The sequence below is a fragment of the Polypterus senegalus genome, chromosome 1, assembly GCF_016835505.1.
Source record: "Polypterus senegalus isolate Bchr_013 chromosome 1, ASM1683550v1, whole genome shotgun sequence".
NCBI lineage: Eukaryota > Metazoa > Chordata > Cladistia > Polypteriformes > Polypteridae > Polypterus > Polypterus senegalus.
The window spans coordinates 272,280,755-272,295,542 of record NC_053154.1 but is presented as its reverse complement, the minus strand read 5'-3'; the positions used below and the strand labels follow the sequence as shown (position 1 = coordinate 272,295,542).

The 14,788-nt window shown below is 37.2% G+C and overlaps 1 protein-coding gene across 1 annotated transcript in view; it reads right to left on the bottom strand.

The window, feature by feature from the left end:
* Positions 1–290: 290 nt before the first annotated feature.
* Positions 291–14,788, bottom strand: part of zgc:171482 (zinc finger protein) — a 605,896-nt gene continuing 591,398 nt past the window's right edge. Inside the window, exon 7 of the mRNA XM_039774224.1 lies at positions 291–1,379. Coding sequence (XP_039630158.1) covers positions 1,361–1,379 — 19 coding nt within the window. The 3' untranslated portion in view covers positions 291–1,360. The remainder of the gene's footprint in view (positions 1,380–14,788) is intronic.

Sequence of the window (14,788 nt, the reverse complement as noted above, 5' to 3'; positions counted from 1 at the left end):
TTATACTGGTGCATTGAAGACCTCACAAGTGGTATGGCCCTGGTGCTTCACCAAATAGCAAAACCATCCCTTCAAACAAAATGGCGTCAGAATAGACAGTAAAAATTATAAACCAGAGCTCTAATCAAAATTCTGTTTGGGTGTTAAAACCTCCGAAACGACATCAAGAGGAGAATTCCAGCTTCAGGGAAACCCAAAGAAATGAACAAGAGGGTCAAATCGTAACAGAGAATCATAACCTCTGGTTTCAACTTTGGCTTTTGTGTGGGAGGCTTAACATAACAGTACTGTGTCTTTGTTTCTCTTTAAAAAAATTTTTTTGTCTTTTTAGAAAATGTGTTCCTATTGTCCCTTTTGCTTTAAAGAACGTCCTCTTTGCATTTGTGAGTCTTCATTAAACTTACTGTTTAGACCGGTAATCAAATAATTTAATTAATTTCTTGAGTGATCATGAAATTTATCAATATTGGCACAACAGCTGGATATTTCAACATACCACACGTTGAATATTTTATTAAATACTTTTAGAAAAAAAATTAACACATTTTCTGGGTCTCTGTATTCATTTGTACATTAAACGAAGATCAACTTTGCAGAACCAAACAAATCAAATTGAGACAAAACTTCTGTTTTATTTCAGAAACAAACAAGCCTATTTCTTTTATAATGTGTTCGGCTTGGCATATCTAGTATTCTAAACAGTAATAAAAAACTGTATTCCAATAGACTTCCCTATGCTGTAGTGGCTCCTGAAATGATACCAAACAGGCCTGCTGAAGTAGGTCAGAAATTCAGGACAACATATGGATTGACCTAGTTTGTATCAACTCGAGCTGGAGGAACACCCGTTGAACTTAAGCACACCAGAGCATGACCTTGGCGAGCTTCCTAAGTCACATGTAACAATGTCTCACACTCATGATGAACGTGGACCATGGAGGCTACTGGCCCATTCTGGCTCTGTTAAGTGAGGCTCTCTCTGAGTGACCCATTCCTTATATAAGCAAGGTGCGGAGAGGCTTGTATTCCAGGGAAATTCTTCGTCTTCATATTCCAATATCTTCTTCAATTTGAAGTTGCATTAAGTCTTGAAATCAGACAAACTAAATGAATGCAAACTGGCTAAAGTCTCCCTCTGGCTGCAGAAATAATGGGTGGGATTAGGGATAGGTGGCTTAAAATATATTACACACCACATACAGTTCTGTGATGCCCTTTTCTATTTTTTAATAATATCTCTTTAGAAAAAAAAGTCAGACTTTGCCAAATAGATTTTTTCCCTTGAAGATTGTTAATGTTTCTCCCAAGGGGGATCTGAAACACACTGCCATCTTCTCATCCAGGTGTCAGAGGCAGATTCTCACTGTTGCTGCTTCAAGCTGCAATGACAAAAAAAAAAGGTCACACATTTGATGAATTTTGTCACTGCCATCTCCACCATCACTGTGTGGAAATCATTCTAAAAGACTAACCTATTCCTGAAGAAACCTTACAGTGAAAGTCTGCAATGCAAAGATTTGATGCTGCTTACTATTGAGGAAACGCCAATAGTTTAATTAAAAGGAATACAACAGTAACCCTTATACTTTATATGCTTGTAGAGATAATCTGAAAGCTCAAGAAAATAAAGAGGAAAAATATACAGCAGTATAACAAATGACAATTATAATACAAAGTGGAACAGGATTTTAAAGGGGAATACTGTAAAATGCAGCATCATAGAAGACAACATGAGGGGTTTAATTAACAACCTTGATAGTAAGACTTGTGATTTTGGTAAACAGTAAAGTATTAACTGTACCTTTATTGAATTGACTTCATAAAAAAACAATAAGAGCTTTGAAGCTAAGTGCAAAGGAGCTCATGGCCATTCACTGTTCACTGCCATGCTAATGCTGTAGGCGAATGTCTCGTTTTCTTATTGATTTATGTTGACTACATTTATTTGCATATTGTTGTAAACTTTTTAACACCAAGGGAACAGTGTGAGGTGCTTAATTCCTTATGTGGATGCGTGTCTTTGTGCGTATTCCCCATGTGGATCTCTCTGGGTTTTTGGGTTTTTCCCTACATATCATATATTTGGTTAAAAGGTGATTCTGAACTGGCCAAATCAGTGTAACTATCTCCTGCCATGGACCAGAGTCCTGGATTGGCACCTGCCTTGTACACAATGTTGATATGATATTGCCCTCCACAACCCCAAAACGAAAATGTGAAGAAAGAATATACTTGCATTTCAATGAAAAAACGTATCTGCAAACATCCTTCAGTGGTGGTGCTGGGATACCATTGTACATTATATATTGGTTTCATGCCTTTATCCAACGTGTTGTACAAGAGATACATTATAACTGTTTATAAGTATTTGTACAATGAAGTGACTTGCTCAGGCTCATAGTGAGTTGTAGGGAGGTCTTACACTAAGAACTTTGCCCAGTGTCTTGACTGCTGTAGCATATTGTCTATAGTAGCTTGACCTGAAAGCAAAATATTTAAGATGGGATCTCCCATCACAGGGTGCAAACGTATGTGGTGACACTCATATACAAGCATACATACACCTACTGAAATAATTTAGTATGTTGATCATGCGATACCACCTAACTCTAGTAACTATGTCTATTTCCTTGTTACTTTCAATCACAGTCTTGTGGTTTGTTGTTCATTGCATATACTAAAACATTTTGCTACTACTCAACTGCACAGTTACTGGCTTATCTTATCGTGTTGTAAAGTTTATATTGTATTTTGGAATATTTGAAAGTATTCTGCTACCCCATCATGCAGGAGAGGTTTGGTTTGGCCTAGTTTGTTTTCAGGGCTTTGGTGAGTGTCCGCTCTGTGTGCATTCGCAAGTGCAAGAGCTGGCATTAAAAAAAAAACCAAATATAATATGATATGATATGAAACTCATGACTATAGCTGTTGAAATAAGATTTAGACAACTTCTTTGACATTGGAGGGGGAGCTGTTTGCCTTATGCTTGTTATTTTTTTAAAATGGATGGAATGAAGATCTGCCGACTTAGATATTTAATACAAAACAGACTAAATTGGTTATTTTTTAGATTAGAAGCATATAGGAATAAGTAGTATTCTTTGTATACATTTAGGGAAAAGGATGTAAATCACCTTAATTATTCTTATTGTATTAGAGACAGTTGATGTCCGTATAAGAGTCTGTTCTTCCCTTATTATGGGGAAAAGTGAAGGTGAAGTAAGTTGGCTGCTCAGAATTATAGAAGTTAATAAGTTACACAGCCATGTTATCTTTAACTGTGCTGGGATATTAGGAATAGCTTTTTTTTGTAGTTCCATTAAAAGCAATAATTAATGTTTTAGATGTTTTTGTTTTAAGATTAAATGAAAAGGTTTTCTCTCTCTTTTCTTGTTTATTTGATATACAGTATCTTTGGGGGCCGTTACCTCATTTGTTTTTCTTGTGCTTGAGGTAATACTTTGGACTTTTGTGCAGTATATATTAATATTTTTTGGTCTTCTTAACATTTTTATAATGACACATAAAACAAATATTAAAATTCTGTAAATTATTTTGCTGTTGTCCTCATTCTAAATTCGCTAGCTCTGCTGGTCCCAACTACAAGTGAGTTGTGATCTCAGCCCGTCTCGTGACAGTCTTCAAGCAAAATATTCATGAGCAGAATATTAAAATGGTAACTTCAGTCTCTGGCAACACTATAGCAGTCATCTGGTAGCCTTCCTACCCTTTATCTTCTATATTACAGGTATATTATTTCTATTAGTACCCTTATGGCAAGCTGATTGAGAAGAAACTGTATAGGGTAAGTGAATTTGCTTAAGCCTTTATTTGAATGAAAACACCTGTTAATGGAAGTCAAATCTGAGCTTTTGCTTTACACACGAAAGTATTAGACCTATAGCACTTCACACTTCTAAAGACAAACCCTTCCTGATGAGCACCATTCTTCAAATAAAGCTGAATATTACTGGGAACAAATCTGCTGATGATCTGTGTTTCAAGGGCTAGGTGAACTATTTAAAGGAGAAGTCTGACATTTTTGAGCTCAAAGTTATTTTTTCCAACTAGCTGATATACCCAGCATTGCCTGGGAGGAAAATAAAGTGCTTTTGTTTAATTGTTTGAGAAAAATATAATTAAAAAAAAACAACTTTAAAAATAAATTAACAAACAAGGAAAACTCACTAATGTGCTTGTCTTGCGGTCTTGTATATATGTTATCATCCAGTTGACACTCGGAACCAGCCAGCTCTATTTAATCTGAAAAGCAACAGGGGCACGGTGGCACTCAAACACAAAGAATGTTGGCAGTCACCTCCAGTTCGCCCTGTGGTGGTCGTTCCGATTTTTAGTCGACCAATGAGAAACATGTGCACCAAGTTTCCTGAAAATCGCTCCAGCCGTTTGGAAGTGATGCTAGAACATACATACATACAAACACACATACATTGACTTTTATATACAGTATATATAGATAGTGGTATACATTTATTTTCCCTGGAAATGTGTGTTAAGTGAAGTATTATTTATGAGTTAAAAAAAAAATCTCTCCTTCAGCTTCTTACCATGGTGCTTAATGTTGAGAACATTATGCATTCACTTTGCAAACAAAAATGTACTGGAGTACTGATTAGGGTGTATGGTTGTGCACATATTTGAAAATTGCTTATTTCTTGTTCTTCTTTTTTTTTTTTTGCAAAAATACACATTATTTTTGTGAATCTCCACCATTTTTACAGACGTCCAGTTGGTTCTTCACTTCATTCCCTTTCTACATAAACATAAACATACCTCCCCAGTATATATTTTTTGGTATACTATATTAATCCCAGAGGGGCAATTCTCTTTATCGCCTACCCCAACTTACTCAGAGTCTTAGGGGCAGAGCACAGGGTCAGCTATTTGTGCAGTGCTTCAGGACCAATTGCAGATTGAAGGACTTGCTAAAGGACCCAATGGAGTACCATTCCTTCTGTCACTGCTGGGATTTGAACTGGCAACCTTCGCGGTACCAGCCCAGATCCTTTAGCCACAGAGCCAGTACTCCTTCTGTAATATATATAGGTATATACAGTATATGCATTCTTTTAGCCTGGTGTATTTGTACCCACCCTCAGATAGAGATTCAATAACTTGGGCTATATACTTTTTTTGAAGAAATTAAACAAATAGTTCTCCTTTTACATCAGTAGATTGCAAGGCATGGTTTCTGAAATGTGAAACTTTTGTACTTTGTAGTATAAAATTATTTGGTAAGTTTCAATACTTCTCTTTCCATTACAAAATAACATACAGCAAGGATCGTGACACATATGGGGACTGTTTTTGATTTATTACATTTTTTTGCATATTTTCGGATGCTTCTATAATGCCCGTACTAGAATGTACACAGATAGCTTTCACTCACGATGAAACTATTCACCCATCGGGCGACAACAGAACTAGAAATAATTTCTACAGAGCCATTCCGATCTAAAGTGTCTAATTATTAAGGAACTGTAGACAATGTGTTAAACATAAAAACACTAAATTTAAAAAAAAGAAACAGACCTCCTTATAGTATGCAAAACACAAACAGTTAGCAACGTAAGTGACACCATCACTCTTATTTAAAACAGCACAATTTTTAAAATCTTATTTAGCTGGAGGTGCTGGGCTGCTTGCTGTATGCTCAAGAGCTTAATTTTCTAAAAGAAGCAATATTTCCCAGGATGCTTTTATGGCTAAAACCGCTATTATCTGGCCTAAAAGACCTGTAAATTTCAAACTCTAACAGAGACCTGAGACCTACAAAATCTCAAAAATGCTTAAATAGGAAAAGCACCAAAATGGAGAGAGGGGAACCACTGGGCCAAATAATAAGAACTTTTTTTAAAATCATTAAATGAAAATGAACATCCAATAAAGTAAAAGAATGCAAACGTGCTTCAAAAGACACAAAATTTCAGAAGAAAAACAAACTAAATAGAAACAACTTAGAATATGTATGCATGACATAACATTCAGGTGCATCTGAGGACTTAGTTAACCGGTTTATTTTTTTAGTTACTTCATGAAATAGTCATTTATCACATTTTTGTTTTTCTAAGTATTGCTGTAACAGTGAGTCATATTCAAAAATAACAGCTACATGTGTTACATGGATCCAAAGAATACATTTTTAAATAGCAGTTTATAATATTATCGAAAATGAAGCCCAAATTGTCTTGTGGTAGCTGAAATAGTTTTCAAAGTCAGCAGACTCCAACTCAGTTAATGTAGAAATTTAATTGACTGATGTCCAATTGTTAGTTGTTGTTATTTGTAGTGGGCCTATGGCTAATTTTAACTCATATTTCTCAAAAGTACAATTTTGAAAAGAATTACCTGATTGAAAGGTAAAATCTGTATTGAAATTTTAAGTTAAAATTGTCAGACCATGTCATTGTGGGGCTTTGCTATTAAAACACCATGTCAATGAAATATATGCAAGTACAAATTTCATTGTACTCTGTACATATAACAGTGCTGATTCTATAAGCCAGCAATCCTATATTGAATTATTATGAACTGCCGTTAATCTATACTAATAAAAGGCAAAGCCCTCACTGACTGACTGAATGACTGACTTACTGACTGACTGACTGACTCACTCACTCACTCATCACTAATTCTCCAACTTCCCATGTAGGTGGAAGGCTGAAATTTGGCAGGCTCATTCCTTACAGCTTACTTACAAAAGGTAGGCAGGTTTCATTTCAAAATTCTACGCGTAACGGTCATAACTGGAAACTACTTTCACATACGGTATATGACCATAGCGGTCAGCTCGGTCGCCATGGTAGGCGTGATTGATGCGAGACGCATGACGCAACTCCGGCTCACACGGTCAGTTCACGTGAGAATTAAAAACCTCCTTATGTACTTAACGTAAGTACTGAATATAAGAGCCATTCTTAGTGAGTTAATATTAATTTTGAATTCCTATTTTTGTTTACTTAAAATGAAATATATGGCTTTGCATTGACACATAGAGTACATAAATCCTGGAAGGCAACGGATGGACAGCTGACTGCCTTGCACCCACCTAGAGACAGACTGTTTTCATGGCAGATTGCTCGCAACTATTTATTAATTAAAATGGCCACTCTTTTTGAGCCACAGACCCGCTATATCACAGGAACAAAAAGATCAGTAATAGTTAAAAACTCAACCAAAAGCTAAGGTAGTTATATGGCATATATAGTGCTTAATCTGAATCTCAGTTTTGTATGAAAAGGACTCAGACAAAACTACAAACATTACAATAAACAAAAGAGGTGTCGCGCATGCACATCTGTTGATCACCCTCAGAGATTCTCTAATGTATGTGATACCACCCCAGGTAGGAAGGGGGCACTATTGCTAATCATGTCCTTTCGTATTAATTCCATAGCAGTTAGAAGAAGCCCAGTGAGGACACCTTACTCTTCCACTTCTGGTTTCCCACCTGTAAATTACAGGATCAATGGGAAAAGGCGTTACTCTGTGAGCAGAGCACAACAACGGATGGAGCTCCAGTATAAATGACCAAACAACCAACAATACAAAGCCCAACTGGGGCTAATTTGTTTTGATTTGTTTTGTTGCCTCCACATTAATGGGCGCCTGTATTTTAGTTTCTATTTAAAAGAAGTAATTGCAGATGATAAGGTTGGTCTCCCAGCATTTCTCTGCTTGGGAATTATACTTCCTCACTCATTCACAGGAGAAAATTCACAAAAAAATACAAAACAAAGAAAAAATTCTAACAAATAAAAGAAATCTAACACGTGCTGCCTCGCAGTTAGGAGACCTGGGTTCGCTTCCCGGGTCCTCCCTGCGTGGAGTTTGCATGTTCTCACCGTGTCTGCGTGGGTTTCCTCCAGGTACTCCCACAGTTCAAAGACATGCAGGTTAGGTGCATTGCCAATCCTAAATTGTCCCTGGTGTGTGTGTGTGTGTGTGTGTACCTGCGGTGGGCTGGCACCCTGCCCGGGGTTTGTTTCCTGCCTTGTGCCCTGTGTTGGCTGGGATTGGCTCCAGCAGACCCCCGTGACCCTGTAGTTAGGATATAGCGGATTGGATAATGGATGGATGGATGACAAGTGAATGTATTGGCATTGGTATGAATGAACTTTACAGTCACATTACATCTGATCAGCCAGATCATGTCTGCTTTTAATGAATATGATTTGTGATTAAACGGAGTGCACACTTATACAAGCTGATAAGGTGACATATGTGTTTCAATGAGCACAGTCTGCATAAATTACTGGAATGGCAAAATATTGGACAAATTATTATTTTTTTTTAATTACTTGGAACACCTAAATTGAGCCTGATATACAGAACTGTTATAAATAAGCAATGCTTTGGCACACTGCTGTTTTGCATGAATGTGAAAAAGAGTAGCCCCTTTAGATATGGCAAATATATAACATAAAGATAAAACCATTGGTCTTATCATGAAAAACAGCATTATCAATAATATCATGATTCAATAACAACTACATCGTAAAACCAAAAAAATAATTTTGAAACGCATTGCACTCATATTAAATTACAGTTGTTGATAAATGTTTGTTAGATTAACTTTGCAAACAAACATAGAAGTTAAGCTTCCATAAAATTATGCAAACAACATATAAACTACCCCGATATGGAAGAAACTAAAATTTTTAAAAAGTACATGCTGTGCATTCTATCTTTCTCTTCACCTCTGCTTGCTCTAACTTCCATCCTTGGTCAACTCCATTCAGTACAGCCGTCCATCTCAATGTGTCGTGAAGAAGGCTGACAAATCATTTTGTGTGCTGCAGTCGATGGGCCCTGACAAGGAAATGAATCCCTGTCCTGTACTTTCAAAGGATTTGTGATTCTGTTGTGAATGGAAATGACTGATACAAATCACAATTATTAGCCCCTTGGCCTGAGAATAACAAGTTCAAATTTGGGAAACGATTGGTTGGAGTTGGAGGCTGTTAGGAGGAATGGATTTAAGGAAACTGAATAATTCAAAAATGAATATTCTTTTTGACAATTCCAGAATTATTTGAAACTGCTTAAATGTTGAAGCAAAGGAATGATGCAGTATGTTCTCTTGGTTGTTTACTAGAAACAAATTCAGAAGCTGTCTCTGTTGTAACCACATTAATTAATATGAGCTTCGGCTTACTGCCTTTCAATCCAATGCCTTTTAAAAAGCACTCACCACTCAAGGTCATCCAGGACTAGTGCAAAGCAATACAAGAGCATAACATGGACTGCACTCCAATCACGTTTTTTTTCCCCATGTTCTCATGAGTCTAAAACTATATTAGCTATACGTTTTTGTAAAAGGTCTAACTTGACTTGAAACATACCTGCATCTTAATAACAGGCAGTGTGGTAACGTGGCCAAGGCACTGGACTTTTAAACATAACACTGAATGTTCAATTCCTGTTTCTGACTCAGTGTGCTCACTTAGCGTACCCGTTTCCAACTATAAAACATGTCATCAATTAATTTTCACTCAGTGTTTTGCTCTTCACTGAGTACAGGCACCAAGTTCTTGCACACATTTACAACTATAGTGTCTTATCGTTCTCAAATCTCCAAATTCAACCTGGGGCATCAGTCAGTTCGGAATGCTCTGTATTTAATGCCACAAGAATCATGTTTTCATACACATTATAATCTCAAAACTATTTGGTCCTGTTCAGCATCATGGGGGGGAAAGCCTTACGTGACATGGGTTGAATAGGCAAACTTCACACAGATGACTTAGGGGTGTGGCATTCAAAGTCAGAAGGCTGCATCCATGAAGCATTAACCACTGCATTACCATGCCACTCACAACTACAGTATACTGAATTACAGGAAAGTGCTAAGACCATTCAAAGGTTAAATACATAAACACAGAGGTTATATCAAAAACACAGTAAATGAGCAGAATTCAATGATTAATTAGAGTCAGGACTATATAAAGTACTTTAACATTAAAATTGAGAAAAAAAAATGAAAGTTTCAGTTGTACCACATCAATCTTATTAGTTACCTTCTAGAAAAATCCACAGCCAAATCACATTCATGTGGAGGCAAAAGCTAAATTTTCCAACTGAACAACTGGCTCCTACACCTAGACTTAGCACCTGTTTTAGATGTTATGTTTGCCGTAATTAAGTTATGGTGTTTTTTATGTATCTGTCTGTTTGCAGCATTGACCATTGCTTCTGTAGGTATCAAAATATTCTTTTCTTTTGTAACAGGAAGTTCTTTGTCGTTTTTTTGTGGAATGCTGGATATGGTAGAACCAAGCAAAACACAGACTGACCTCCCTGTAAGAATGCAGGATATCTACAGTACAAGGATAGTGAAACGGTACACTCTCTTCAAGGACAATTACCTACTTGCACATTGAGCTGCTAAAATAAGAATATTGGGTATGCGTTATTAATTGAATGGCAAAAACAAAATGAGAACCTGAAAGAAGAGAACAAAGGTACAGATCACAAACCTAAAAGCTTTATTTCTGAAACAATTTGTTTTTTTTTGTAGAGTTTTTCTTTATGATTGTTATTTTTCTAGTTATGCATGTTGCAATTGTTTAAAGTGACAATGTTGTCACACTCCAAAAGCTGTCAGCACTACATTAGTATCAACAAGCATTTCTGCTATAAAAAATGTGTCAGCATTCATGTGAAACTGCACGTAAAATTAAGTGTCCATAAGAAAACAGACGAAAGCAAAACAGTGATATAATGATGTAACCAAAATAATTCAAAAATAAAAATAAATAACAATTAAAAAAAAAATTTGACCAAAGATTAAACAAAATTTAATCCCTAATAAGTTTAAAGGTGCTTAATAAAAAGATGAAACAAAAAGCTGCATATTATGTCTTATCTTACATATAAAGATCTAGGGCCTCATGTACAACAGCATGCATAGAATTCATACTAAAACATTGCATATGGACAAACCTGGAAATGTGCGTATGCTCAAAAAACTCCAGATGCATAAAACTGTGCGAACAGCAAGTTCCACACACTTCCCCTTTATAAATACCAAAGAACATGAAATTTAATGCACAAGTACGTGCCTACAGCCCCCCCGACTCCTCCGAGAATTTAGCATTTTTGAATATGCAAATCAATATACAGTAAAGAACCCCTTTCATTTATTGTTTTGTTAAAAGATAATGGTTTCCTCCAGGTACTCCGGTTTCCTCCCACAGTCTAAAGACATGCAGGTTAGGTGCATTGGCAATTCTAAATTGTCCCTAGTGTGTGGTGGGTGTGTGTGTCCTGCGATGGGCTGGCGCCCTGCCTGGGGTTTGTTTCCTGCCTTGTGCCCTGTGTTGGCTGGGATTGACTCCAGCAGACCCCTGTGACCCTGTAAGTTAGGATATAGCGGGTTGGATAATAAATGGATGGATGGATAAATAAAAGATAACGGTAAAAGGACATATAAAATAGAATAATTTCAGTGAATGTGAAGTGAAGGCAAGGAAAAATATACTATTTGTTGGCTGAAGCAGTGGTATAAGCAACAAAAGGGAGTTGATTGAGTGATACAGAGTGGCGGAGACACTTGAAAGTTCAAGTTCAGAATGTCACATTGTTCCGAAATATACAGTAGTGGTCAGATATCAGTTGATGTGAAAAGGCAAATCGCAGCCCATCATATGATTATTTTGTTTCAGACAATATTGCAAACGCCGACCCCCATGCTGAGGACTTCTTCGGGTGCTGGCTGCACACACACCTCTGCCTGGGAAACCTCTCAGCGATCATCTGGCTTTGTGCTGACAGTCACTGGTCTGGAGTCACAAAATTCAATAATGGATGCTGTAAGAGATGTGGCCAACTAACTAAGGAATATAAGGTATGTACTATGTGATACTAACCACAAATTAAATGAATTGTTTAAAAAATAAATGCTACACCTGATTGCCTGTTTTTGTATTCTGCTAATTACATTCAAACAAACTTGTAATTGTGTCTGATTTGGCTGATCATTTGGTGGATCAGGTTCGGGTTCATCATACTGTACTCTTCAGGTACGGGCAAGCCACGATTGTGTACCACATTATGCAGCACTCTACGTGCTTGCACAATGCAACACACTTTCTCTGGACAATAGAGCAGCACATTAATAGAGTGGAAATGCTTTTTATTTAAATAAGCAAGTTCATTCTCTGAAGGCGCCTTTTTTAGTTTAGCTTTAGCAACAAGCAGCACAACTGATAGATTCTCTGCATTTTACATGGCTCTGTGAGGTGACTCGCTATCCTTAAAAGGACTGCTTGCCTTTTGTTGCACTGTGCGGAGTTGCCAAATTTATAGACTCTCCTGCTATAGATGATGTAATGACAGCTCATTCTTTTGGTGATTTATCCCTGCCTGATGTAACTTGTCCAAACTTGTTGCAATAGTAATGTGTGTGCAGTTGTCCGCTCAGATTACATTTAGAAAACCAGACATTGCCAAGAATTGTGCATTGATGTTTCACTGTTCAAGCACAGTGTAAGGAAATCTTAAATATATCTGGATGAAAAGCTGTTAATACTAGCCTGTAGAGCTGGCAGGACTCAGTGATGTTTGTGAAATACCTGATTGTCAGCAAGTTCTCGTTGAAAAGCTCCTGTGGCTAAAAACTCGAAGGTGGACAGAAGTTGCAAAGAAGCAGACAGAGCATGATTCCTCAAAGTCTGACTTTGAAAAGCTGGCCCCAGTTCAGCACAAGAGGATAACTCTAAGAAATCAAAACAACTAAGAAGTCAGTCATCATCATCTATACTTATGTACTCACTTCTAATTCTTCCATTTGCAATGTGTTCTAACAACGCTAAAGTAGCAATTTGGAATAATTTGGCCATTCCGTGCACCATTATATTCTTACAGAATGATTACATTCAAGTGAATAAAATTTGTAAGTGATATGTAATTAATTTTGATGTATTTGATAAATCCTGTATCATGGATGTGAATACAAAAAAGAAGGGAAACGACATAGAAACAGTAGCACTTTGCAAAACCAAGCAGAAAAGTGCATATGCATGTTGTGAGGCTGCCGTACAAATGTGCATGGCTTTACACAAAGTTTAGTTTTTATACATCTCATAGTGAGCGTAGAAAAAAGGGTACATAACATTTTTGTGCATATGCACTATTTATACTGGAGGCCCCTGAGCACATACAGTGAACACTACTACTGTCCAGGACATGAAAAAAGAAAATAAACAGACTAAAAAATAATCCACTATATTACATTAACATGCAGGAAAATAAAATTTCAAATTTACTTTTGTATAGCAATCTTTTGTGTAGCGATGGAACAAGTTCTTTATAAATTACTAATTACATTACCCATACACATAAAGATGCAGCTCAGTTTAAACACACAGTAAATCAAGCAATGCCAAACCGATTAACACACATTGATGCTAAAAATATACAGCGTTCCAATTAATATTACTGCTGAGCTATGACAAGTTGACAATGGAAAAGATGAAATTAAACACTGCGGTCTGCAGCATCCTTGGAGAACACTCTAGGGCAGGGGTGTCAAACTCAAGGCCTGCTGACCACATTCAGCCCTTAGACATTTTTAAAGGGGACCACTTTATCAATATTTAAACTACTAGCCATGTGCGCCCAACTACGTTGCGTGTGTTAAAGTTGTCTGAAGGGCTCCCTGTTTAAACGCGGCTGCCAGTCGTGAACTGGGCCCTTCGTCACACAGCATTATGATTTTTTATAAGGGAAACAAAATTACAAAAGAAAACCCTTGGACATTGATTCGATAGGAACGGCCTACTCGGAATCACTGTCCGAATAGTAATTATGTGATGGTGTAGGAGCATTTCTGCTTCTGGCCGTTCACAGTCCGTCTCGTTTTCACGACGCTATCGTTTCCTCTCATGATGTCTTCTCAACCTTTCTCCAGTCTCGCAGGTTGCTTTGTGGCAATCCAAAGAGTAAGGCAATATACACAGAGCAATGGTTATAAAAGGGGGACACATAGGTATCCAGGCTCTTTAAAGCATAAATAGGGATCACTTAACTGACATGTGAGCAAGCCATGGTACAACTGAGACACGCAGCACTCGCCAGCAACAACGTAACAATAATAATTTCCGGAACGTGCTGTTACGTTGTCATTCATTTTACCCACTGTCTTTCTTTCATTCATATGTTACGTAGGCACGTACCTTTTATCTTCGGCAATCTCATTCTCTAACCAGGTCTCAGGAGCTAACCAGCGTAACACTGCACCACCCCTTTCGTTATTCCGGCACATTGTTAACATCCATGTGTTAACAACAACGTACTAAACTGGAAGGTGGTCTATGCATGCGTGGAATCGTGGACAAACAAAGATCAAGATCTAAATGAAGATCTCTTTAGTTAATTTAAAGCACAACAATTTGTTTAGTTTGAATGTCTGTGTTTTGAGGTGTGACTGGCGTACTACAGTCTTCGGTAGTATAAGCCTGGAGGAGATTCTTAATGCAGTGCCTATGTTTTAGCTGTCTCTCTACTGCCATCTAGTGCTTCTTCTAATTCATTCGCAGACAAAGATCAAGATCCAAATGAAGATTATATATAGAGATGTTAGATGCGACCTGTGATGACTTTTGGTTTTTTCAAAGACCCCTTGTTTGTTTCATATGCAGATTGTATCCGTGTGTAATTTAGGAGGATGACTTTTATGCCTGGCACTAAAATGTGTCTTCAGTGTTTAGTAGCTGTGTTTCAGTGTGCTGTGCAGATAATCTGTAGTTAGAGTAGGAACCATGTC